General features: G+C 43.1%; 1 protein-coding gene across 1 annotated transcript; it reads left to right on the top strand.

Moving 5' to 3' along the window:
• The first annotated feature begins 1,713 nt into the window (after window positions 1–1,713).
• FBXO22 (F-box protein 22) lies at window positions 1,714–26,260 on the top strand. The gene is made up of 7 exons (XM_040257327.1): window positions 1,714–1,960; window positions 2,350–2,488; window positions 12,071–12,158; window positions 13,012–13,107; window positions 15,072–15,236; window positions 22,521–22,686; window positions 25,412–26,260. Exons 1-7 carry the CDS (start codon window positions 1,812–1,814, stop codon window positions 25,827–25,829), a joined length of 1,221 nt encoding a protein of 406 aa, XP_040113261.1. The 5' UTR covers window positions 1,714–1,811; the 3' UTR covers window positions 25,830–26,260.
• The last annotated feature ends 126 nt before the right edge of the window (window positions 26,261–26,386 follow it).

Below are 26,386 nucleotides of genomic sequence, written 5' to 3'. Positions count from 1 at the left end.
TGTGTATAGACTTGGCATACTCAGGGTTTCCTCAACCTCTTCCCTTGCCCACACTGATTCTTTAATATAAATTCAAGTGCTACTTTCTTCATCGCTTTCCTAATTCCCCAAGGTACAGTAATCTGTTCCCTGTTCAGTGTACCCAGAGCCTCTTTACACAATTGTCAATTTCTCACATACAAGAAGTACAGAAGTAGGAAAACTCCAGGCGTAGTACCTCTGCTGCTTTGAGATCTTTCTGTGTTGGTTTCATCTTTGGATAGACTTGAATGTGCAGCCACCTTAATCCATCCAGAGGTAGATAATGTCCCTGTGGTCCAGTGTCTCCTTAGGAAGTGAGAAAGTTTTTAGAGGTCCCCCTACCCTCCCCCCCCAAAAAAAACCACAACTTTTTCTTGGCCTAGAACTAGAGCATTTGTCTACCCTTAAGTTAATGGCTGGTCAAAAGAATGAAACTATCATGATTAGTTTGGACCAGTGGTTTTCAAGGTATAATTTGTTGGAGAACTCTGGAGACTCCTGAGACCCTTTTAGGAGGTTTTTAAGGTCAAAGCAACACTAAACCATTATTTGATATTTTCACTCATTCTCTCACAAGTGTACAGTGGAGTTTTCCAGAGGCTCCATGATGTGACAGATGTGATATTGAACAGACTGAATTCAGAAGCAAATCCAGCTGTCTAATGCTAACTAATGTCAGTAGTTACAGGTTTATAAGATGGAAAGATGCTACTCTATGCAATATTGGGGAGTGGGGTGGAGATCTGGTAAGGTTATTTTTTCATAAGTTACTCTGTGTGATGAACTATTTTAAGTGAATTAGTATGATATAGTTACAACCCACATAAAGAAGTTCTTTGGCGTTATCAGTATTTAAGAATGTGAAGCAGTCCTGAAGTCAAAATGTTTGAGACCTGCTTTTAGTAGACTTACCACATTTACCAGCCAAGAGCTGGGCACCAGATCAGGGCCTTGTTAGCAAGGAAGCTACAGGAGGAGTGGGTGTTCCCTGGGGAGACAGCAGTATCTGCTGTGCTTACATTTTTCTGTCTGGTTCTCAACTTGAACTTGCATCAGGGGTAAATTTAAATCACAGTAAAGCTGAAACTTGGACTGCTGGCCCCAGCCCGCACAGTAAGACTGCGGTGGGGACCAAGAACGCGCCAAGCTATTGCCCAGGTGAATCTGATGCTATAGGCAGGGAACTAATGTTTGGGGCGTGGTTTCACAGCAATGGTAGGTACTCTGTAAGCTGATTTACAGGTTCAGAACTTGGGGCTACACGGTGTTGAAGGTATTTTCACACTTTTAAAAGCATATGCTATCTGTTCAAAAATCAGACTCATGCTGTTGTTAACTGACATTGGGACTGTAAAGACTGATACAATACTCTCTAGCCTGACTCCAAGAATTCATGAAAGACTTGGAAATGAGGCTACAAGGGCAGTGAGCGCCACAGGATGAGGTGGATCTGGTTTGACTGCGTGAAGCCTCCGGGAAAGTCCCAGAAGAATTACAGGACGCGTGACTGTGTGTGTGCTGTGCTTAGTCGCTCAGTCCTGTCCGACTCTGCTACCCCGATGGACTACTAAGTCCGCCAAGCTCCCCTTCCAAACACCTGCCTGCCGTCCCAGGCCAGCGCCGGAAACGTATTAGCCTGGAGTCACGTGGGTTTCCCCGCAGCAGTTCCGCCTCCCCGGATCGGCCGGAAGTGGCGCGCGCGCCTGCTCAGTGCGCCGGGGGCCCTGTCTAAGCCGCTCCCTCCGAGCCGCCGTACTGTTTCCCGGTGGGGTTGGTGGGGTTGGTGAGGCATGGAGCGGGTGGGCGGCGGCGGCGGCGGCGATTGCTGCGGCTCCTCCTCCGCAGACCCGCGAAGCACCTTCGTGCTGAGTAACCTAGCGGAGGTGGTGGAGCGTGTCTTCACCTTCCTGCCCGCTAAGGCGTTGCTGCGGGTGGCCGGGTGAGGGCAGAGGCGGCGGGAAGCTGACCTCGGGACTTGCCTCGGGCTTGCCTGGGCTGGCGGGTGGGCGGATACCGTCGGGACCTAGGGCTGACCCCGGCTCCGGACCCCGTGTCCCCAGGTGGCGCTCCCATAGCCCAGTGCTACCTGCCGTAGTGCTCCGGGGACCCTTCCCAGAGGAGCCCGTTTCCCCCTACGGTTCTCTCCGCCCTTAGCTCTGCCTCCGAACCGGTGCTACACGCCTCGCCGTCCCGGGGACTTGGGATCCCGTAGCGATCTCCTGCTGTTGAGGTTATGGGTGGTGGTGAGCGGAGGGAGGTCTGTACAGAGCTGCGGGAGAAAGGGAGGTGAACGTCCGTTCACAGGCCTTTGTGCGTGTGCGTCCCCAGCGTGTGCCGCTTATGGAGGGAGTGTGTGCGCAGGGTGTTGCGGACTCATCGGAGTGTGACCTGGATCTCCGCGCTCTCGGCGGATCCCTGCCATCTCGCGCAGCATTGCCTGGTCCGCGTGGTAGCCGAGGAGCTTGAGGCAAGTAAGGGGTGCCGCGTACAGTCCTTTGCAAGGTTGGTGGGTCAGTCGTTGAGATTAAATACTATAAAACAATTCGTATACGGTCTGACTTCCCTGGTGGCTCAAGACAAGTTGACCACCTGCAATGCGGGAGACCTGGGTTTGATCCCTGGGTTGAGAAGATCCCTTGGAGGAGGAAATGGCAACTGCCCACTCCAGTTCTTGCCTCGAGAATCCCATGGATAGACTGGCGGGCCACAGTCCATGGAGTCGCAGAGTTAAGCACAGCTTTCAGTTCAGGCACGCCAGGCCTCCCTGTCCATCCCGAACTCCGGAGTTTATTCAAACTCATGTCCATTGAGTTGGTGATGCTATTCTGTAATTTAGGGAAAATTTTCTCGGGGCATGAAGACTTTATAAATACCAATTTTAATGACTGCATATTGTAAGGATGTGCCATGGTTTCTTTGACCATTCTCCACAAACTGGGCATTTTCAATTCAGTTCAGGTGCTCAGTCGTGTCCGACTCTGCGACCCCATGGACTGCAGCATGCCAGGCCTCCCTGTCCATCACCAACTCCCACAGTTTATTCAAAGTGCCATTGAGTCGATGATGGTATCTAACCAACTCATCCTCTGCTGCTCCCTTCTTTTGCCTTCAGTCTTTCCCAGCATCAGGATCTTTTCCAGTTAATAGGCCTCGCACATCAGGTGGCCAAAGAGGTGGAGATTCAGCTTCAGCCTCAGGCCTTCCAGTGAATCTTCAGGGTTAATTTCCTTTAGGATCGATGGGTTTGATCTCTGCAGTGCAAGGAATTTGGACTTCTCCAGCGCCGCAATTTGAAAGCATCAGTTTTTCTGCACTCAGCTTTCCTTATGGTCCAGTCCTCACATGGGTACATGACTACCTGAAAAACCATAGCTTTGACTATACAGATCTTTGTTGGCAAAGTGCTGTCTCTACTTTTTAATATGCTGTCTAGGTATAAGTGTACCACATTTTTATCCATTCATCTCTTTGTGAGCACCTCGGTTGCTTCCATATCTTGGCTATTGTAAATAACGCTGCAGGGCATCAGTTCAGTTCAGGCAGTCACTCAGTCCTATCCCATTCTTTGCGACCCCATGGACTGCAGCACGCCAGGCCTCCCTGTCCGTCGCTAACTTCTGGAGTTTACTCAAACTCATGCCCATTCAGTTGGTGGTGCCATCCAAATGTCTCATCCTCTGTAGTCCCCTTCTCCTCCCACCTTCAGTCTTTCCCAGCATCAGGGTCTTTTCTAATGAGTCAGTTCTTTGCATCAGGTGGCCAAAGTATTAGAGTTTCAGCTTCAGCATCAGACCTTCCAATGAATGTTCAGGACTGATTTCTTTTAGGATGGACTGGTTGGATCTCCAAGTCCAAGGGACTCTCTAGAGTCTTCTCCAACACCACAGTTCAAAAGTATCAATTCTTCGATGCTCAGCTTTCTTTATAGTCCAATTCTCACATTCATACATGACTACGGGAAAAACTAAAGCTTTGACTAGATGGACCTTTGTTGGCAAAGTAATATCTCTGCTTTTTCATATGCTGTCTAGGTGGGTCATAACTTTCCTTCCAAGGAGCAAAGGTCTTTTAATTTCATGGTTGCAGTCACCATCTGCAGTGATTTTGGAGCCCAGGAAAATAAAGTCTGTCACAATTCCCACTGTTTCCCCATCTATTTGCCATGAAGTGATGGGACCAGATGCCATGATCTTAGTTTTCTCAATGTTGAGCTTTAAGCCAAATTTTTCACTCTCCTCTTTCGCTTTCATCAAGGGGCTCTTTATTTCTTCACTTTCTGCCATAAGGGTGGTATCATCTGCATATCTGAGATTATTGATATTTCTCCCGGCAATCTTGATTTCAGCTTGTGCTTCATCCAGCCCAGTGTTTCTCATGATGTACTCTGCATAGAAGTTAAATAAGCAGGGTGACAATATACAGCCTTGACGTATTCCTTTCCCTATTTGGAACCAGTCTGTTGTTCGATGTTCAGTTCTAACTGTTGCTTCCTGATCTTCATATAGATTTTCAAGAGGCAGGTCAGGTGGTCTGGTATTCCCATCTCTTAGAATTTTCCAGAGTTTGTTGTGGTCCACACAGTCAAAGGCTTTGGCATAGTCAATAAAGCAGAAGTAGATATTCTTCTGGAACACTCTTGCTTTTTCCGTGATCCAGCAGATGTTGGCAATTTGATCTCTGGTTCCTCTGCCTTTTCTAAATCTAGCTTGAACATCTGCTAGTTCACGGTTCATGTACTGTTGAAGCCTGGCTTGAAGAATTTTGAGCATTACTTTGCTACTGTGTGAGATGAGTGCAATTGTGCAGTAGTTTGAGCATTCTTTGGCATTGCCTGACCTTTTCCAGTCCTGTGGCCACTGCTGAGTTTTCCAAATTTGCTGGCATATTGAGTGCAGCACTTTGACAGCATCATCTTTCAGGATTTGAGATAGCTCTACTGGAATTCCATCACCTCCACTAGCTTTGTTCATAGTGATGGTTCCTAAGGCCCACTTGACTTCACATTCCAGAATGTCTGACTCTAGGTTGGTGATCACACCATTGTAATTATCTGGGTTGTGAAGATCTTTTTTGTATAGTTCTTCTGTGTAGTTTTGCCACCTCTTCTTAATATCTTCTGCTTCTTTTAGGTCCATACCATTTCTACCCTTTATTGTGTCCCATCTTTGTGAGAAATGTTCCCTTGGTATCTCTCATTTTCTTGAAGCAATCTCTAGTCTTTCCCATTCTATTGTTTTCCTCTATTTCTTTGCATTGATTGCTGAGGAAGGCTTTCTTATCTCTCCTTGCTATTCGTTGGAACTCTGCATTCACATGGGTATATCTTTCCTTTTCTGCTTTGCCTTTCACTTCTTTTCTATTCACAGCTATTTGTAAGGCCTCCTCAGACAACCATTTTGCCTCTTTGCGTTTCTTTTTCGGGGGGATGGTCTTGATCCCTGCCTCCTGTACAGTGTCATGAATCTCCATCCATAGTTCTTCAGACACTCTGTCTATCAGGTCTCATCCCTTGAATCTATTTGTCGCTTCCACTGTATAATCATAAGGGATTTGATTTAGGTCATACCTGAATGGTGTAGTGGTTTTCTGTACTTTCTTCAATTGCAGTCTGAATTTTCCAATAAGGAGTTCATGATCTGAGCCACAGTCAACTCCTGGTCTTGTTTGTGCTGACTGTATAGAGCGTCTCCATCTTTGGCTGCAAAGAATATAATCAGTCTCATTTCAGCATTGACCATCTGGTGAGGTCTATGTGTAGAGTGTTCTCTCGTGTTGTTGGAAGAGGGTGTTTGCTATGACCAGTGCGTTATAGTGGAAAACTATTCGCCTTTGCCCTGCTTCATTCCGTACACCAAGGCCAAATTTGCCTGTTACTACAGGTATTTCTTGACCCCCTACTTTTGCATTCCAGTCCCCTATAATGAAAAGGACATCTTTTTTGGGTGTTAGTTCTAGAAGGTCTTGTAGGTCTTCATAGAACCATTCATCTTCAGCTTCTTCAGCATTACTGGTTGGGGCATAGACTTGGATTACTGTGATATTGAATGGTTTGCCTTGGGAATGAACAGAGATCATTCTCTCATTTTTGAGATTGCATCCAAGTACTGCATTTCAGACTCTTTTGTTGACTGTGATGGCTATTCCATTTCTTCTAAGGGATTCTTGCCCACAGTAGTAGATACAATGGTCATCTGAGTTAAATTCACACATTCCAGTCCATTTGAGTTTACTGATTCCTAAAATGTCAATGTTCACTCCTACCATCTCCTGTTTGACCACTTCCAATTTGCCTTGATTCATGGATCTAACATTCCAAGTTCCTATGCAATATTGCTCTTTACAGCATATATCTTATCAAAATAGTTTTTTTTTTTTTTCCTTCAGAAAAATACCCAGAGGTAGAATTGCTGGTCAAATGAGATAGTTCTGATTTTAGCCTCTAAAATCTGTATGGAAACACAAAAGACCCTGAATAGCCAAAACAACCTTGAGAAAAAAGAGCAAGGCTGGAGGTATCATGTTCCATGATTTCAAATGATATTACAGTAATCAAAACAAATTTTAGGGTTATTTGTTGTGGTTTTCTGGAAATGTCATTGGTATTTTAGTGGGGATTGCACTGAATGTATAGATTACCCTGGGGCATATGGTCGTTTTCACGGTATTCTTCCATTTGATGACCACAGTATATTGTTCATTTGTGTCATCTTCAGTTTCTTTCATCAGTGTCTTAAGATTTTCTGAGTGTAGGTCCTTTAAATCTTGGTTATTTTACTCCTAGTTATTTTATTCTTTGGGGATTATTTTCTTTGTTTCTCTTTCTGATAGTTCATTGTTAGCGTATAGAAACACAACCAATTTCTGTATATTAATTTTGGATCCTGCAACTTTACTGAATTCATTTAATAGCTATAATAGTTTTTTTGGTAGTGTCTTTAGGGTTTTCTATATGTAGTAGTATGTTATCAGCAGACAGTGACAGTTTTACTTTTTCCTTTCAAATTTGTATCCTTTTGTTTCTTTTTCTTGTTCCATTGCCATGGCTAGAACTTGAAATACTGTGTTGAGAGTAAGTGGCAAGAGTGGGCATCTTTGTCTTTTTCCTTATGTTATGAAATGTTTTCTTTCAGCTTTGCACTGTTGAGTGTGATTTTAGCTGTGATTTTTGTCCTATATGTAGATGTGTGTTCCCTCTGTCTCCAGTTTGTGCAGTTATTTTCATAAATGGATACTGAGTATTGTCAAAAAATTTTCTGCATTTATTGAGATGATCAGGTATTTATTCTTCGTTTTGTTAATGTGGTGTATTACATGGACTGATTTGCATACACTGAACTATCCTTGCATCCCTGGGATAAATTTCACTTGATCATGTGCATGACTCTTTTAATGTATTATTGAATTTGATGTGCTGATTTTTTTTAAGAAGTTTTGAATCTTTGTTCATCAGGGATATTAGCTTGTAATTTTCCTTTTTTGTGGTGTCTTTATCTGGTTTTGGTACAGGGTATATGTCATGAGTTTGGAAGCCGTTCTTCCTCTTCATTTTTAGGGAATAATTTGTGTAGGGTAGATGTTAACTCTACAAGTTTGGTATAGAATTCACTGGTGAAGCTCTATGGTCCTGAGCTTTTGTCTGTTGGGAGTTTTTAAATTTCTGATTCAGTTTCATTGTCAGTAATTGGTTTGTTCATATTTTCTGTTTCATTCTGATTCACTCTTGCGAGATTATGTGTTGCTAGAAGCTTATCCCTTTCTTCTAGGTGTTTATCTTGTTGGCATATAGTTGCTCATAGTAATCTCTTTGAATCTTTTTGTATTTCTCTGGGGTCAGTTGTAATATCTCCTTGTTCATTTTGTTTTATTGATTTGGGCTCTTTTTCTTGATGAGTCTGGCTAGTTTTTCAGTTTCATCTTCACAGAACCAGCTCTTAGTTTCTTTGATCTTTTTTATTATTTTACTGTCTCTATTTCATTTATTTCTGCTCTAAGCTCTATGATTTTTTGACTAACTTTGGGTTTTTTGTGTTCTTTTTCTAGTTCATTTAGGTGTAAGATTAGGTTTTTAAATTGTGATTTTTGTTGTATTCTGAGGTAGGCTTGCATTGCTGTACACTTATCTCTTAGAACCACTTTTGCTGCATTCCACAGATTTTGGGTAGTGTTTACATTTTCATTTGTCAGCAGGTATTTGATTTCTTCAGTTGCCCATTGGTTACTTAGTTGCATTTTTGGCCTACCAGTGTTTTGTTTTGTTTTGTTGTGGTTAATGTCTAGTCTCATAGTCTTGTGGTCAGAAAAGATTCTTGATATGATTTCTGACTTCTTAATTTATTGAGACTTGTTCTGTGGCCAAGCATATCATCTATCCTTGAGAATGTTCCATGTACACTTGAAAATAATGTGTATTCTGCTGCTTTTGGATGGAATGTTCTATATGTTAAATCTGTTGCGTCTATGTGTCCTAATGTATTGTTCAAAGCCAGTGTTTCCTATTGATTTTCTCTCTGGATAATCTGTTCATTGATATAAGTGGGGTGTTAAAGTTCCCAACTATTGTGATGTTACTGGCACTTTCTCCCTTTGTTTCTGTTTGCTTTATGTATTTAGGTGTTCTCTTTTTGGCTGCATATATGTTTACAATTATCATATCTTGTTGTATCAATCTCTTTATCAAAGTAGTGCTTTTCATATCCATTTCCATGGAACACTTTTTTTCCATCCCATTACTCTCAGTGTACGTCTTTAGATCTGAAGTGAGTTTCTTGTAGGCAGCATATATATGGGTCTTATTTTTTTTTACCCATTCAGCCAGTCTGTGTGTTTTGATTGGAGCATTTAGTTCATTTACATTGAAAGTAATAATAGATTAAGTATGTGCTTATTCCTGTGTACTGTTTTCTGATTGTTGATGTAGTTCCTTTTTCCCTTCTTTTGCTTGCTTCCCTTGTGATGTCATGACTGTCTTTAGTGTTAAGTTTGGATTCCTTTGTCCTCTGTGTGTGTGATTATTTTAAGGTGGTGATTCTTAAGTTTGAACACATTCAAACTAACCTGCATCCACCCCCAGCCTTTATTATTTTTGACATCATAGTTTCCCTTTTTTTGGTTTCTGTATCCCTTAACAACTTTTTGTGGATATTGATGATTTTACTTTACTTTTGTCTTTTAACCTTCCTTCTAGATGTTTATATTTCCAGGTGAGGTGTTTAGAGAAGTCTCTTAAACATTTCTTGTAAATTCTACTTAGAGGTGCTGAACTCAGGTTTGCTTGTCTGTGAAACTCTTTATTGCTCTTTCAAATCTGAATGATAGCCTTGCAGAATAGACTACTCCTGATGGTGGGTTTTTTCCTTTCATCACATCGAACATATTTTGCTGCTCCCTTCTGCCCTGCAAAGTCAACTGACCACGTTATGGGAGTTCCGTTGTACATAACTAGTTGTTTTTCTCTTGCTGCTTTTAAGAGTCTTGCTTTAAGTTTTGCCTTTTGAATTATAATGTGCCTTGGTGTGGACCTCTTTGAATTCTTCTTGTTTGGGATCTGTGCTTTCTGGATCTGGATATTCCTTCCCCAGGTTAGGGAAGTTTTTAGCTATTATTCTTCCAGTAACTTCTCTTGTCACTTTCTCTCTCCTCAACTTCTGGGATTCCTATAATGTGAATGTTAGTACACTTGATGTTATCCCAGAGATTTTTTAAACTACTGTCATTTAAGATTTTTTTTCTTTTTCTTTTCAGCTTGAGATGTTTCTACTCTTTTACTTCACTCATCCGTTTCTCTGTATCGTCTCATCAACTGTTGATTCCTTCTAGTGTAGCTAAATTTATTTCAGCTACTGCATTTCTCAGACCTGATGGTTCCTTATGAGTCACTCTTAAGCTCCTCACTGTGCTCATCCATTCTTTTCCTGAGTTCATTGCGCATCTTGATGGCCGTTACCGTGAACTCTGTCAGATTGCTCATCTCATCTCACTTGGTTCTCCCTCTGGGATTTTGTTTTGTTCCTTCGTTTGGAACATACTCCTCTGTCACCTCATTTTTCCTGATTTTCTGTTTTTATTTCTTTATATCAGATAGATCAGTTATGCTTCGTGATCTTGGAGAAGCAGGAGATGTCCTGGGGGCCCAGAAGCACAGTTCTCTCTGATCACCAGAGCTGTATCCTCTAGGAGTACCCCTAATGCGGGCTGCGAGGGTTCATCTCCTGTGGCAGAGCTGACTGCTGTGGGTGTGCTGGTAGGCAGGGCTGGCCCTCAAGCCCGGTTGGCTGCCAGGAGCTCACGTGGAGGCTGCCGGCTGCTGGCGGGTGGGGTTGGCTTCCAGTGAGGTTGGCTTTGTGGCCAAGGGAGGACCAGGGCTGGTAGGTAGGTAAGCCTATGGCACTCATAGGCTGGAGGAGGGACTCCACAGTGGTGCTAGCGGCATCAGGGTCCTCCTGGTAGAACACACTCCCCAGAATGGCTGCTGCTAGCATCTCTGTCCCTAGGGGAGAGTCCCCGTTGCCTCCTGCTTTTCCGGGAGGCTCTGCAAGATCTGACCCTGCCTCCTTTCAAATTACTGCCTCTGCGCTTGGACTCAGAGCATGTGAGATTTTGTGTACACCCTTTGTGAATAGAGTCTGTTTCCTCCAGCCCTCTGGCTCTTCTGTACACAAGCCTTCCTGGCCTTCGGAGCCAGAGGTTCTAGGGCCTCATCTGCCTGGCTTTAGGACCCATGGGCTGGGGGTCCAGTGTGGAGCTCGGATCCCTTACTCCCTGGGGACAGCCTCTGCAGTTGTGATTACCCTCACATTTGTAGGTTGCCTGTTCAGGGTGTGGTCTACTCCAGTTTCCCCCTTCTGCCTTCTCATGGGGATTGCTGCCGTAAGTCTTCAGCTGAGGAACTTTTTTTCCATTAGTCTTGAGGTTGTTCCCATCAGTAGTTCCTCTGTAAATAATTGTAAATTTGGAGTGTCTGTGGTAGGATGTGGGCTGAAGGTCTTATTACTGTTATCTTGCCCCCTACTCGCCCAAATTATGTTCTTTGAAGATGTCTTGTGGACCACGGAAACTAGACCCATAGTTTATTATCCAGCCCTGAGGCCGCTACAGGGTCATCATTGTCTCAGTATCTTTTCTGAGTTTGTCTATATGGAATCTGCTCCAAAACAACCTAACTTTCCCAGATCAGCATTTCTTTTTCTTTTAACTACTATTAAGGCTTTGCTGAATGCTATCTTCTTCCTTCCATTTTGATAGTGAAAATCTGAAAGTAACCAGTTTAGGAGGAAAACTATGTTCACCCTTTTCATTCAGTTGAGCTGTTTTGCCACTTGTCTGTTATATGTATTTTGGTGGAAAACATGAGTCTGGATAAGCCCAGGTTGTAAGGGCTTAGAGCTGTCCCTTGTAAGAGATAAGGCACAAGTAGGAATGACTGGGATGTCAGGGGTGTCACATATGAGGGCAGAGGTCCTTAGGAAGTCTAGGAAAGGTTTTATGGAGTGTGGCACTTAGCTCTTTCTTAGGAGAAAAACAATCTTCAGCAAAAGGAAGAAAGCTGCAGAAGGATAAATACAGAAGTGAGCTTGTCCAGATAATGGTGAGCGAGAGATTCCTGTAGGAAACTAGTTAGCAAGCCAGAAATGAAGGCCTAGATTATTTAATTGGGCAAAGAAAAGAGGAGTGATACAGGTCTGTAAACCTTTCCTCTGTTGCTGAGATGTTTCTATTGCTGTGATACCTGTTCACATAAAGCCAGTGGAATCTTTTGCTGGTACTTAATGTTTTTGTCTAAGACCTTAAACTGTTGTGAAAGTGAACTTCTTCAGTCAGGCTGGAATGAATGTGACCGGAAGAAATACTATATGTTCAACAAATGAATGAACTGAAAATGAAAGAACGTAAGTGAAAAATGAATGAGTAGATGGACGCAAAACACCAGCACTGACCGGAAGAAAGGCAGGGCAGCAGCAGTTTGGGTCAGGGCAGAACTTGAAAGCTCCACAAAAGCATTTGTAAACTTGTGTGACAAATTCTGTTTTTTTTTTTCTTTTTTCCTTTGCAGAATGTCCATATATTACCCCAGACAGTTCTTTACATGGCTGATTCAGAAAATTTCATTAATCTGGAGGAGTGTCGTGGCCATAAGAGAGGTAAGCATCAAAGGAGAAAGTTTGGGATTCGTTTGCTTCCTTATGTACCTCTGTTTGGAGCTAAGTACTGTTTTCATCCTGAGAGTTACTGACTTTCTGAGGCTCTGGGCCTGCTCCCTGAAGAATGCATGAATATAGTGTCTGAACTTTTGAGGAACTGTTTGCTTCAGAGATTGCAAACCTTGCAGGCTAAAGATTCAGAGATTCTGTCCAGAGATTCTAAACCTTGTGGTACAATTGACACAAGTTCTTTGGAAAGGTGTTTTCTCGTTTTGAAATACTTGCACGTGCAGGCATTTGTTTTTTACTATTAAAACAGAGTGTCTGTCTTTAGCCGTTCAAGCCTTTCATTGTGTTGGATGAGCATTTACCAAACGGTCATTCTCTGGCAGTGCTGTGCATTCTTCTTGGCCTCCTAAGTGAAGAAGCAGACTGTGTCCCATGATGGGCACACTGACCCCAGAGTTAAGACTCAGTGGATTATCATTATGTGATTTGATTCCAGATGACTGTGCTCTAGAAAAGTCATGATTTCATATCAGCTTAACAGAAAGAATAGTAAATCTGAAATTCAGCTGCTACTGCTGATGTCATTGAGGCAAAAGCAGTATGTGAACAACTGGAAAAGACAAACTGGCAATGCTGAAGGTCAGATTTAGAATTTAACATATAAAACAGGGACTCACAACAACAACAACAAAACACGACTTTTGTTTTTAATCAAAGCTTTTAGATGTCCTTGTAATGTGTTCTAGTGTAAAGTGACTTAAACTTTACTTGATATTTGCTTTTATTTTCCTCATCAAATTTGACCTTAAATGGATGACCTGGATCATCTTCTGTATTCCTGCAGCCAGGAAAAGAACTACTGTGGAAGCAGCCTTTGCCCTTGAGAAGCTCTTCCCAAAACAATGCCAAGTCCTTGGGATTGTGACCCCAGGAATTGTAGGTGAGAGGATACCAACTTGATTTCCTGCCTTTCATTAATATGGGGTCCTATGGATCGGTGGGTTATTTGTAGCTTAAAGCAGATTTATGTTTTTGGCCATCCAAAGTACAATAAAGTTGGCCTGATATACCTCCAAGTTATATTTGACTTACATTCATGTTCCTTAGGTTATTGTGGGTAATATTTCAAATCTCAGGCTTGTCCATATAAGCTGTGTGTATTAATAATTCATATCTTCCCAGTAGCCATTCAGAGGAAGACAAAGATCCTATTCTTCCTCTCTACAAATTATAAAGTATTAGTGAGAATTCTCACTTCTGGCAGTTCAGCCAGAACTGTTTCTGGTGGGTGGGGGTGAGGTTGGCCTGGACAGGAGCTGCCTTCGACCTGCCTCAGACACTTCTCTTTCTCTCCTTGGCTGCCACTATTTGAAGCTTATAGCGTGAAGGTTTTTTTTCTAGGTTTGCTCCTGGTGAATTTTTGCCGCTTTTGATTATTTTTGACTGTTCTCTAGCTCGTGCGGGAGTGAGAGCCTGTTGAGGCCATCGCGGTCCAGTGGTTCCGATCCCCGGGTGGAAACCCCAGTTGTACCACTCTAGTGTCTGCATGACTTTGAGCGAGTTCGCTGACCTCATGGAGCTTCAGTTTCCCCCTCTCTGACATGGGGGTGATTGACAGTACCTTTCCCAGAGAGTTTGAGCAGTCAGTGAATTGCACATGTGCAGTATTTAGAATAGACGCGTGTAGTGAGCAGTGAGTAAATGTTAGCTATGATCCTTTACTTTGTTGCACTCAGTAGTACTCCATAATTGGCATTTTTAATCTTCACTGAAAGACTTTTGATTGGATAGTAAGTCCTGTGCAAGGAAGTACAAAGGATTTCAAGTGCTTACAGGCAAGTAGGGGTAAATACATGGTTGATGGGGACTGTCTTGTGCAATTACCTCCTCTCCTATATTATTATATCAGCCCCTTCATCACAAATTTTGTTTCTCATTGGATTGAAAAAATGATGGCAGTGACTGATTGTAACTCTTAATTTTTCCTTAAATGAGTGATCTAGTTATCTATTATTAGTTATTATCAAATGCTTCTATAGAAGCAGCTTTGAGTTCTTACATAATTTTGTGGGGCCTCTGTGCAGGCAGTCATGCTGCCCGCTATGACTTCCTCAAAGTACGGCCAGGTGGAAACTCTAAAATTTGAGTCGGGGATCAGGACAGGAGAGGGCAGGCAGGCCCGGGTGACACTCCTGCCTCCGCAACCCCATAGTAGGGCGGGCAGTCCACCTGAAGCCTTCCTCTCACGCTCAGAGCACTGCGCATCCTTCTCCCTGAGCTCCCGTGTTATCTTGATTTGGGGAGAGTATCATTCCAGCTCCCTTTATGCGGGACCTGGACCCACTCCACCCTGCCCGTTGACTCTTGTTCCCCTACAGCTGAGTGCTTTCTTTGAGCCAGTTCCACACCTGTCACAACAACACTTCCACCACGACAGCTGATTGGATTCCTTTTTCTTAGGCTACAATTAGTAACTATTTCTAAAACAGCCATTGGTGATAAATTTTTTGGAAGTAGAATTGCTGTGAAGTTATAATTACTACCTCCCCAACTTTTTATTTGGAAAAACTTCAAATCTATAGAAAAGGTGGTAGAATAATAGAATAGTACAATAAACACCCATATGCCTTCATGTAGATCACCATTGTGAAAAACATGTGCTTTTTCTGTGTTTATGAAAACATTTCTTTCTAAACAGTTTGAAAGTAAATTATCCGCATCATGACCTTATACTCCTAAAAATGTGAAAGCTGAGAAACTTTTACTTGGGTAGTGGCCTGTTATCTTATTGATCATGTTAGTAAACTAAGCCACAGTTACCTAGGTGTGGCTGCGTAATTTATATGAGGTGAAACGTCTGTCTTCGTTGAATTTGTTCACAAAATGGTTTAACTTCTTTCCTAGTGACACCAATAGGATCACGTAGCAATCGACCTCAGGAAATAGAAATTGGAGAATCTGGTTTTGCTCTATTATTTCCTCAAATTGATGGAATAAAAATAAAGCCCTTTCATTTTATTAAGGATCCAAAGAAATTAACACTAGAAAGGCATCAACTCACTGAAGTAGGTAAGTTGTTATGTTACCATTAGTTGCCCATATTGTTGATTGATTTTGTTTGTTCCTGAGAGTCTGAATTAAGTACAAGTTACTGCAGATGTGGACAGTTCAAACTAGTGATTAACAGAGGCTGGTGCAATATTTTTGATAGAATAGATCCACTTTTTAAGTTATTTTACTTACATTAAAACCTGAGAGAACTAGAGATGAATTTTCCACAAATACTCCATTGATAAAAACTCACTTGTATTTAATTCTGAATTTTGAAGGACTTCTTCCTCTTTGAATATTTTCTTATCATTTTGTCCTATTTTGTTTTTTGAAGCTGAAAAGTTTAAGGTTTTATTTCTTTTTTGTGATAGTAATAAGCATTTGTTTAAAAAAAACTAGAAGATACAGGTTAGTTCAATATCGACTAATTAGAAAGAAATAAGTGTGATGAATTTGATAAGTTTTAGAGATAGTATAAGTTAAAGCAAAGTCTATCAGACAAAGGTTTACTAGGAAATACCAGGCAGGAGACTTGGCTGATGTAGACAGGTCATGCATGAGAGTTGATAAAAAGGGTTGGCTCAGTTTCTAAGCACTAATGAGAAAGCTCAATTTAATATAGTAAGCATTAAACTGACTATTCGAGCAAAGCAGTGCTAAGGCCTTTCATCTACCTCTGCAGGTGAACTGATTGGGGTTAACTTGTTGGGGGAGCTTGTTTGGCCTTTGACTTGGTGCTTTTGCTAAAGGTCCTGTGGTTTCTTCTTGTGTGCTCTTTTTTTTTTTTTTTTTTTTTGTCCAGAAGTGAGTATGGTGCCTCCTGGGCATTCTCTCTTCTGTTTTAAAGCAGCCTGGGGATCCATGGTTGAGGTCTTCGTGGTAGCACTGCTTGAAGCTAGAGGCCTAGTTTTGTCCATTTATAAGAAAGACTCAAAATCTTGAGTGGGAGTAACCATCTATTTTATAATCAAATAGTTATTAGGTTTGTGTTAGACCTTGTTTGCATTGTGGTTCTAAGTACAGGAATCAGAAATCTGACAGGAAAGAGTCCCACATTTTTCTGCTCTGTGACATGATTTTATTGGTGTCCTTTCCCTGAACTGTTTGCTGTCAACAGTTTTGACTTATTCCAAGGCATTGTTTTCATCCTGTTCATGACCTTCTGGAAACAGGCTTTGCCTAGATTGAGATGCTAATCTCTATTCTTTCCCGTACTGTTTTCCATACTTCTCTGTTTGGACTGTTGCCTTGTATGTAGACAGGAAGATGGAGGCATTTGAGGTGGGCAGGGAGGGAGTGGTTGGAGGCTGGGATGTGGGCACCCCTTCTCCACAGAGCCCCAGCCTGCAGCCCTGAGACAGACACCTGGAGCAGCTCATCAGCCATGTTCTGTGGCTGTGGATAGCACCCCGTTCCTGGAAGTGTCCCACAGGCTCAGCACACTTTCTCTAAAGGCCAGGTAGTGACTGTTTCAGGCTTAGCCAGTCACGCAGCCTAGTGGCATCTATTCAGCTCTGCCATTGGAGCACAGAAGCAGCTGTAGACAGTACACCAAAAATCAGCTTTGTTCCAGTAAAACTTTCTATGCAAAGGCAGGGGGCCAGATTTGGCACCTGGGCTGTGTTCCCTTGCATTGTAGACTTGGCTGCTCTGAGTAGAAGGTGGTGTGTGGAAAGCCTGTGGTGAATAAACAAAGCCCCCTCAGCCTCCTGTGAGATGGGCAGTGTCTCTGTGGGCAGGGACCTCGCATGAGGTTAGTCCTTCTAGACCTTGTACATAGGGTGTGTCATAATCAGACCCAGCCTCCCAGGACATATTACTTTATATGTATAAATATACATATATATATAGGAGAAGGCAATGGCACCCCATTCCAGTACTCTTGCCTGGAAAATCCCATGGATGGAGGAGCCTGGTAGGCTGCAGTCCATGGGGTCGAGAAGAGTCGGACACGACTGAGCGACTTCACTTTCACTTTTCACTTTCATGCATTGGAGAAGGAAATGGCAACCCACTCCAGTGTTCTTGCTTGGAGAATCGCACGGACGGGGGAGCCTGGTGGGCTGCCGTCTATGGGGTCGCACAGAGTTGGACACGACTGAAGCGACTTAGCAGCAGCATACATATATATAATACACACACACGTGGCCACACACCCTGGTTACGTTCTTTTTGAAGAACTTACAAAAATGGCATGTTTTTTAAAAGAGGTGTGGTGGTTGTGGTTTAGTCGCTAAGTTGTGTCCGACTCTCGTGACCCCATGGACTGTAGCCCACCAGGCTCCTCGGTCCATGGAATTTCCCAGGCAAGAATACTGGAGTGGGTTGCCATTTCCTTCTCCAGGGGGTCTTCCCCACCTGGGATCAAACTCCGATCTCCTGCATTGCAGCCAGATTCCTTACCGATTGAACCACAAGTGAAACCCTAAAGAGACACAGGTTGTTCTGAGATCTGTATGGTATCTACCCCGTGTTAAAAAATAGTCTCTGGAATGAAAAAGAAATATATAGATATACACGTGTAGATGGGCCAGCACTTGATTCTTTTGAAGTGAAAGCAGAAATACGCATGTTCCGTAAAAGCCAGTGTTGGTTCATTGGAAACTCTTCGTGTGCAGATCCTCTGCCAGCCCTGCATGTGCGGGGCTGTGGACGTGCCTCCTGGGGCTCCCGGTTCAGCAGGCCAGGCCGACTTTGAATGCAGTACACCGATGTGTGAGTGTTACCGAGTGGACGCACAGAAGTGCTGGGAAACATAAGCACGGGACCTAATCCACCCTGGGGTCTTGGGAAAGTGACATTTGGTCAGAGCCCGGAGGACAAGTGAACTGGAGTGGGCAGGGGTCCCTCACATGTGGAGTCAGGAAGAGGATCGTAGAAGTATTGTGCCTTCTTTCCAGGTTATTGACAAAAACAGATCAAAGGACAGGAAATAGAAAGGGCCTGGCAGCTCACCTTCGGGACTGCTGTGCAGCCACTGGCTCATTCATGAAATGTAAGGAATTCCAGTGTGTCTGGAGAACGGTGAGATGGAAGGTGGGGGAGTGTGGTGTGAGCCAGGAGGCAGGCTGGGGCCGGCTCTGCCTTGCAGGGACACACTAAGGATTTTTACATACATAAGGGCAGCGGCAAGCCAGGACTCGAGGCAGAGGAGGGACACGGCCAGCTAAGTCTTCTGAAACTGCCCCTCTGGCTGTGGTGTGATCAGTTTGGAGGGACGCAAGAGAGGCTGTTGTGGTTGTGGCAGGTGGCGTTGTGGAGACATGGATGGATTCACGATGAAGTTTCGAGGTGGAATCGAGTTGAGGTGACGGATTTAAATGCTGGGAGTTGAGAATGAGGATGGTGACAGTGTTGTTACCCGAGTTTCTGCCATGGTGGGCGCGCTGAGGAGCGGAATAGACGGGACAGAGGTCAGAAGAGCCAGATTACCAGCTCTGGGTTGAACACGTTGAATCTGAGATAAGAACATTGATTCGACAGTTAATACGTGGGTCTGAAGCTCAAGAGAATGGTCTCAACCACAGATGGAAATTTGGGAACACCAGGTAATTTAATGGTGATTGAAGAAACAGGAGCTGGCACAGTAATTGGAGGCGGAGGGGAAGAAGGTTCAGCAGCCGATGCTGCTTATTCATGGTTGACACTGACGTGATGCCAGCATGTCCCTCCCAGCAGCCATTCCCTTCTCCAGGGGATCTTCCCAACCCAGGGATCGAACCCAGGTCTCCCGCAGTGCAGGCGGATTCTTTACCAGCTGAGCCACCGGAGAAGCCCAAGAAGACTGGAGTGGGTAGCCTCTCCCTTCTCCAAGGGATCTTCCTGACCCAGGAATTGAACTGGGGTCTTCCGAATTGCAGGCGGATTCTTTACCAGCTGAGCTACCAGGGCATTGTTCCCTGTGCTATACAATAAATCTTTGTTGCTTGTTGCGTACCTACTTAAAGTAATTATGGATATTCTACATGCATTTAGATTATATCACTTTCAAGTAGTTCATAAAAGAGCTGTCTTCAGAGAGAGGTTTCTCTAAAAAGAATAGAAATCTGAACACAGACCTAAAGTTTTTTCAGGCAGTTCTGGCCAATCTTTGGAATAGTTCTTCATAGTAGGCTTTCCTGAATCTGATGCTGGTCTTGGTGTCTAGATTTTAGTTTTTTCCTTTTAACCTTCCAGCTTGATCATATCTGTAATGAATTTATATTCTGCCTTATTTGAACATGAATTTAAGGCAGCTTACAAAAGAGATATGTAGACGATCGGTGGAGGAATTCTCAGCTGAGGCTCACGTGTAGGAGGGGCATAGGGCGGCCAGGGCCATGGCTAGTACCTGAGGTGCAGGTTTGCCGAGCCAGGACAGAGTAGAACTCTACCCAGTCTTCCGAGAACTGTGATAAATTCTAGTGGATCCATATGCCCTTTCAGTAAATACGTTGAGTTTTTCAAGCTGTTTTGTACATGTCTCTATGAATACCAGTGGCATCACCCCAACTCTGATTCCTTAAAATAACAGTGGGAGGATCCAAACCAATGAGGTCTGGTCACTGAGCGATGTGTGCAATCGAACAGTGTTTAGGGCTGCCAAAGGAATGGGTGGCCCACGTGCCCTTCAGGCACTCAGTCTGCTGACTTCCGTCTCTCGCTGGATTTCCAGGAGTGGAACTGGAGATCACTGGTTGAGTGTGTCGTCTGCCCAGCAAACAGCAGAGCTGGGAAGATGGCTAGCCTGCTTTCTTGAACTTGAAAGTTCTGAGACACTTGTACCGAGTAGAGGACCCCCTTGTTTCACCAGAGGCAGGACTGAAGGCAGTGCCAGGATTTACCTCAAAATGAGCTGGGTGGTCATCTTCTCAGGCTCATTTATCTTAGACCTCTCAATTTTGAGTGGCGTGGCGTTTGAACCTTCCTTCCGGTATATGATAGAGACCTGTCTGCCTTGACAGGCAGCCAGCCCGGGCTACAGTGGACTTGTTCTCTAAGTTGGGTGGAGGGAAGTTAGTCTGGTTTCTAAATTAGTGTGTGTTTGCGTGGTCTGCTATAGAACAAGACCACTGGAGGAAGACGTTGAAAGCACTGGGTATGCATTGGCTGAATGAGGGTGGTGCCTAGTCGGCAACTGTAAAAGAGTCTAGAGCTTAGAAAACAGTAGGAAGGGGAGAGATTAGAAGTCTTTAGGTTTCTAAAACTTAAAACTGAGAGTCAAGAGATGTGGGTCTAGTCTGCTAAGATGTCCTGGGCCAGTCACTTTCTTGAGATTAGCAGCCCTTATTTGTAAAATAAGACTACACTGTTGACCCCACAGGCCTCTTCTAACTCTAAATAGTCATTCTGGGGAAAAAAATTTTTTTTTTTCTGAAATTTTGCTGGCCTGGTCTGTGTGGAGATAAAGAGCCTTTAGTAATGGTTTGGGGTATATGGTGTCTTGAAAGTACTGCGTTTTACTAATATTCTTCTTACTCCCCCTGCAATGTGGGTTTCCCTGGTGGCTCAGACAGTAAAGAGCCTGCCTGCAGTGCAGGGGACCAGGTTCGATCCCTGGGTTGGGAAGATCCCCTGGAGAAGGAAATGGCAACCCACTCAGGTATTCTTGCCCAGGAAAACCCATGGTTGGAGGACGCTAGCAGGCTACAGTCCATGGGGTCGCAGCACAACCAAGCGACTTCACTTTCACTTTCTTACTCTCCAAAGCAGTGATGTGCTGTGGAGAGAATTAGAAATGGACCAGAGGCAGTCTCCCTAGAGAAGTCATTACTTCGTGTTAGGAACTGGTCATTCACCTCCACCCCACCCCAGTTTGCTTGAATGAGCTTTACTTCAGGCAGCCTTTACCCTGTGAAGATGGAAGTCATGTGGCTGAGTCAGTGGAGACTCGAATGGGGGTCAGGTGTTTTTTTTTTCCTTTTTCCTGCCCCAGAGCCACCTGTTTGTCAGCGTTTAAATTGATGATGGTCTATGAACAGGGTGCCAGAGGCACAAAGCAAGCCTGGGAGCTTGTCGGGGATGTGTGTGTCCTGCCTGCCCCCTGACCAGCCTGTGCTGCCCTCTAGTGGCAGCTGCTTTTCATTCCAGAATTACATCCCAGAAGGGCTCCAGAATTGAGTATTTCCCTGCTTTGGAATGAGTTTCCCATGGTTAATCCACCTTCTCTCTCCTGGAATATGTGGATAAGGCCTGTATTTTAATGGTGTTTTGGTTTCCTAAGGCTGCTGTAACAAATGACCACAAACTTCAGTGGCTTACAGCACCGTTTATTCTGTCACAGTACAGAAGGCCAGAAGGCTGCAGTCAGGGTGTTGGTGGAGCTGCTTCCTCTGGCGGCTCCGGGGGCGGGGATCTCTGTTCTCTTCCTCCTTCTGGTGCCACTGACGTTCCTTATGGTTGCATCATTTCAGTCCCTGCTTCTGAGGTCACGTTGCCTCTTCTGTCTGTTTCCCTAGTAAGGATACCTGTGTAGTATTTAGGGCCTGCCTGGACAGTCCCAATGATCGCATCTCAAGATCCTTAATCACATCTGCAAAGACCCTTTTCCCAAGTTAGGTCACATTCTTCGTTCCTGGGAATGTGGTGGGGAGATCACAGTCAACCCTCTACAGGTGGTTAGTGGCGTCTCATTTTCTCTGGACGTTTAAATTCCCACTGCATCTAACTCTGTTCTGTAAACCAGTGTTTCCTCCCATGCCAGTGGTGGCCTGAGTGGAGATGGCTTGTACCCAGGCCCACCCAAGGAGTACTGCTCAGTTACACAGCTACTTCCTTATTTGTGTTGAATGTAGCCTATATTATTTTCAAATAGCCATTTAATTTTCTTAATGGGTAACAATTAATTATATCAAAGGTTTTGAGTATTGTTAGAGCTTGCAATGGAGAAGGCAATGGCACCCCACTCCAGTACTCTTGCCTGGAAAATCCCACGGACGGAGGAGCCTGGTAGGCTGCAGTCCATGTGGTTGTGAAGAGTTGGACACGACTGAGCGACTTCACTTTCACTTTTCACTTTCATGCACTGGAGAAGGAAATGGCAACCCACTCCACTGTTCTTGCCTGGAGAATCCCAGGGACGCGGGAGCCTGGTGGGCTGCCGTCTGTGGGGTCACACAGAGTCGGACACAACTGAAGTGACTTAGCAGCAGCAGAGCTTGCAAAAAAAATGGAAGACTTGACAGCTTAAGCGCTAAGTTGCACTTAATTAGGCATATAAGATATTAGCAATAACATTTCATTTTGAAAAATAATTCACAATTCCTTTTTAAGGATTTCTTTCAAAGACTCTCTTTAAAATTGTCACTCTTCGTTTTTCTGCAGGTCTTTTAGATAACCCTGAGCTTCGTGTGGTCCTTGTATTTGGCTATAACTGCTGTAAGGTGGGAGCCAGTAATTATCTGCAGCGAGTCGTCAGCACTTTCAGTGATATGAATGTCATCTTGGCTGGAGGCCAGGTGGACAACCTGACATCACTGACTTCTGAAAAGTATGTTTGATGTGCTTTTGACTTCTGCATGTGATGGGTTATGTTCTCAGCTTTACATTACTTTGGGTTTTTTAAAAAATCATGTTTAAAGGATTGCTAATAGTTCATTCCATTTTGCAATAGACATAGGTTGAAGGGCTTACACAACGTGATTCTGCTTGTCTTTGAAGAACAAAACTTATATATGTTATCCTTTTAGGAATTTATTCTTAGTTGGACTTACACTCTCCTTAAAATTGACTTTCAGCATTGTTTATTGCGTTTCCTTGATGGCTCCATCACTCTGTAACTGCCGCATATCACTTCCTCTCTGGTTCTGTTCTCCTCGAAAGGAAATGTGTGGTTCAGTAGCACAGCTTTGTGGTAAAACTTCTTGGAGCCTCTAGTACTGTGCTCAGTACTTTGGATCTTTTAGAGGGAGGGGTAATACTGTTACTTGTGGCAGTTCTTAAATACATTTGGCCACAGAACCTTTTGTATGTAAAGCATCTTGCAGGCCTACTGGTATTATTCAGCACACATTTTTTAAAATATTGTATTAGATTAAAAAAAATTTTTTTGTTGGAGTATAGTTGATTTACAATGTTGTGTTAGTTTCAGGTATAAGCAAAGTGAATCAGTTATACATATATCCACTCTTTTAAGATTCTAGTCCCATTTAGGCCATTAGAGTATTGAACACGGTTCCCTGTGCTATATAGTTATCTATTTTATATATAGTAGTGTGTATATGTCAATCCCAGCCTCCCAGTTTATACCCCCCCTTCCCCCTTGATAACCCTGTTTGTTTTCTACATCTATGACTATTTCTGTTTTGTAAATCAGTTCATTTGTACCATTTTTTCAGATTCCATGTATAAGCAATATTACTTGGAACACATTTTGGGAAATACAATACTAGATCTTTTGAAAGGCTTTTTCAAGTTCAAAAATGATATCTCTTTGATTTTATTACTAAGGCGTCTGTTTTCAAAGATAAAAATATTTGCTCTTCTATCTTGAACCATTACTACTTTTCCATTTCCAATGAAAGTATGTAGTATTTTGAGTTTCAGCTAATTAAGTGGACATAAATACCAGCTGTTCCCAAAAGGAAGAAAATGAAACATTCCTCCTGACCCCAAATATTTCCTGCAAACCTCGTTCTTTCTTTATGTATTCATTTTTAGTATTTGGATCCTAGAGCAGTGACATGGAGACCGACTGTTAGAGATCAGTATCTTTAAGAGCAATTTAAATCATCCTAGTCATAATCTCCATCCTGGTTGTCAGCACCGACAGGTCAGGGAAAGCAGATCCTAGGTTGAGTTTCCTGGAACTTGAGGAAGAAGGGAGGAAAGCCAAGTGCACTGAACTCTGAGCACTGGATTTCATGCAAAAGTATACCTGATTCTTGGTAGCTGTCTGTGGGCTATTTCCCCTCTTGTTTAATCTTCCTTATTGTCTTTTACTTTTAAATTATATATGGATGGGACAATGGTGATTTAACTTAGTTTATCTTTGAAATGCCAACCCATTCAGACATGTAACATCTGAGATGCTGGCCAGTTCGTTTAGAATGGCTGCCTGTATATAATATACCCTTTATACCTAATATGGGGAATTATACCCTCCAGCAATCATTACCTTTTATGTGACCCATTAGTGTGGTCTTTACACTGTGTCATTGAGTAAGGGAAGTCACTGAGTGTATCAGTGCTTCATTTTAATGGTGTCCAGATATAAACCCCTCTCCCTCTAAAAAAAAGATGACTAATTCTTTTAGGCAGGAGACACCTGTTGCCATTGTACACCAAAGAGGAAATGTAATAAAGTTAAAGGAGCAGCAGCAGACTTCAGAAGATGGATTCTGCCCCTCAGAAACTGGTTTTGCCACTGGTTAGCCTTAAGGGACTTACTGCTTAAGCCTTTTAAGTCTCAGTTTCTTATTAACCCAGGGAATCCTGCTTGTTCCCGGACTCAGATGTTGCTAAGCCTGATAAAAAAAGGTACTTGCTTGGTTTCCCCCAGTGGGTGTTAACAACTTTATTAACACTGTTTATATTTTCTATAGTAACCATAAAGTATTTCATTTTAAAAAATGCCAGGTAGATAGAAACAAAATGCATGATTTTTCCCTTCAGATTAAACTAAATTATTGGTTCAAAGCAATAAATAAGACATAGCAATGTAACCTGTTTCTTTATGGACCAAATAGAAGAGAGCTAAAACTTCTGGAATTATGGGTTCTAATAAAATTATCCTCCATGAGTGAATATTTATACACCTCTTTTAAAATTTGACAACCTGAGGTAGGGGATAAAAAGGTACTGAAGCTGTAAATAATGCCAAAAGCTTCGGCATTGTATATATGAGTAAAGTTGTAAGGTTCCTTTTTAAGGAAGAGGGTAAAGTGAGGATGCTCTGTGCCCCTCTAAAGCTCAGGCTGGATTTTAGAAATCTTTGTGGTGATGCATTGGCCCCTTTGTATCTATGACTGAAGAAATAATTGCTTTCTTCTCCACAGATCTGCCTTCTGCGTTCTTTCATTGTATTAATTTCAGTAGTTTCATTTTTAACCCTTTCTACCTTACCTCTGATTGGGGAGAGAGCACCTCAGACTAACCGTAAATTAAGGCGGCACTTCTCAACCAGTGAGAATTGGGAGGAGTTTTCTTTTCTTGTACACTGTAAACCTGAATTGTGTTTCATGACACGTCGCCACTTTTCTCATTTCATTTCCTAGGAGCCCCCTGGACATTGATGCCACGGGTGTGGTCGGACTGTCATTTAGTGGACACCAAGTCCAGGGTGCCACAGTGCTTCTCAACGAGGATGTCAGTGACGAGAAGGCTGCTGACGCTGTCATGCAGCGCCTCAAGGCAGCGAACATTCCGGAGCAGAACACCATCGGTTTCATGTTTGCATGCGTCGGCAGGGGCTCTCAGTATTACAGAGCCAAGAAGAATGTGGAGGCTGATGCATTTAGAAAGTTTTTTCCTAGTGTTCCTTTATTTGGCTTTTTTGGAAATGGAGAAATTGGATGTGATCGCATAGTCACTGGGAACTTTATATTGAAGAAATGTAATGAGTTTAACTATAATGATCTGTTTCACAGCTATACAACAATAATGGCACTGATTCATCTTGGGTCATCTAAATAAAGCCGCCTGTAAAGTGGCTTTCACAATATGTAACTTGTAGGCTCTGCCTTTTCTGGAAAATGAAAACTTGGGAGGTGTATATTTCAGACAAAAGAAACTTTATATGTATCTGTTTTGTAGCTTTGACACTCTAAAGATTTTTTTGGTAGTTTTTAATGTATTAGAGGAAGGATAACTTTGTATATAACATAACGGGGACCCAGAGTTGAGAACTTTTGCATCAGGCACAAGCGAACGATTATGACTATTGCACCAGGCTGTGACTGCTGTATGACAGGACTTTACATAGTCTTCTGCATGGAAAGACTGAGAGGATCCATCACTGGAAGGAGAGCTGAGACATTCCATGACTACCTCTGCAGTGTGAGATGATCTTTCAGCAGAATCATGAAGATTTTTTTCTTCCTTAATAAAAGAGAAAACTATACAGACAGCTTGATAAATTTTTCTGTGCTTTACAGTTTCATCATGCTTTTCAGAAGCTGTAACAAAATTATTACTGACTTTTTACTTGATAAGTATTAAAGAACTGTTTTGTTTCAGTACTCTATAAAGTT

Source organism: Oryx dammah, unplaced genomic scaffold (assembly GCF_014754425.2).
Source record: "Oryx dammah isolate SB20612 unplaced genomic scaffold, SCBI_Odam_1.1 HiC_scaffold_16, whole genome shotgun sequence".
Taxonomy (NCBI): Eukaryota; Metazoa; Chordata; class Mammalia; order Artiodactyla; family Bovidae; genus Oryx; species Oryx dammah.
This window is presented reverse-complemented; position numbering and strand designations above follow the sequence as displayed.

Bases quoted from the DNA above. Each gene is read 5' to 3' on its own strand.
- FBXO22 (XM_040257327.1), top strand. From the start codon at position 1,812: ATGGAGCGGGTGGGCGGCGGCGGCGGCGGCGATTGCTGCGGCTCCTCC. The intron at 1,961-2,349 runs GTGAGGGCAGAG...GTGCGTCCCCAG, and splicing joins GCGTTGCTGCGGGTGGCCGG to CGTGTGCCGCTTATGGAGGG. The intron at 22,687-25,411 runs GTATGTTTGATG...TTCATTTCCTAG, and splicing joins ACATCACTGACTTCTGAAAA to GAGCCCCCTGGACATTGATG.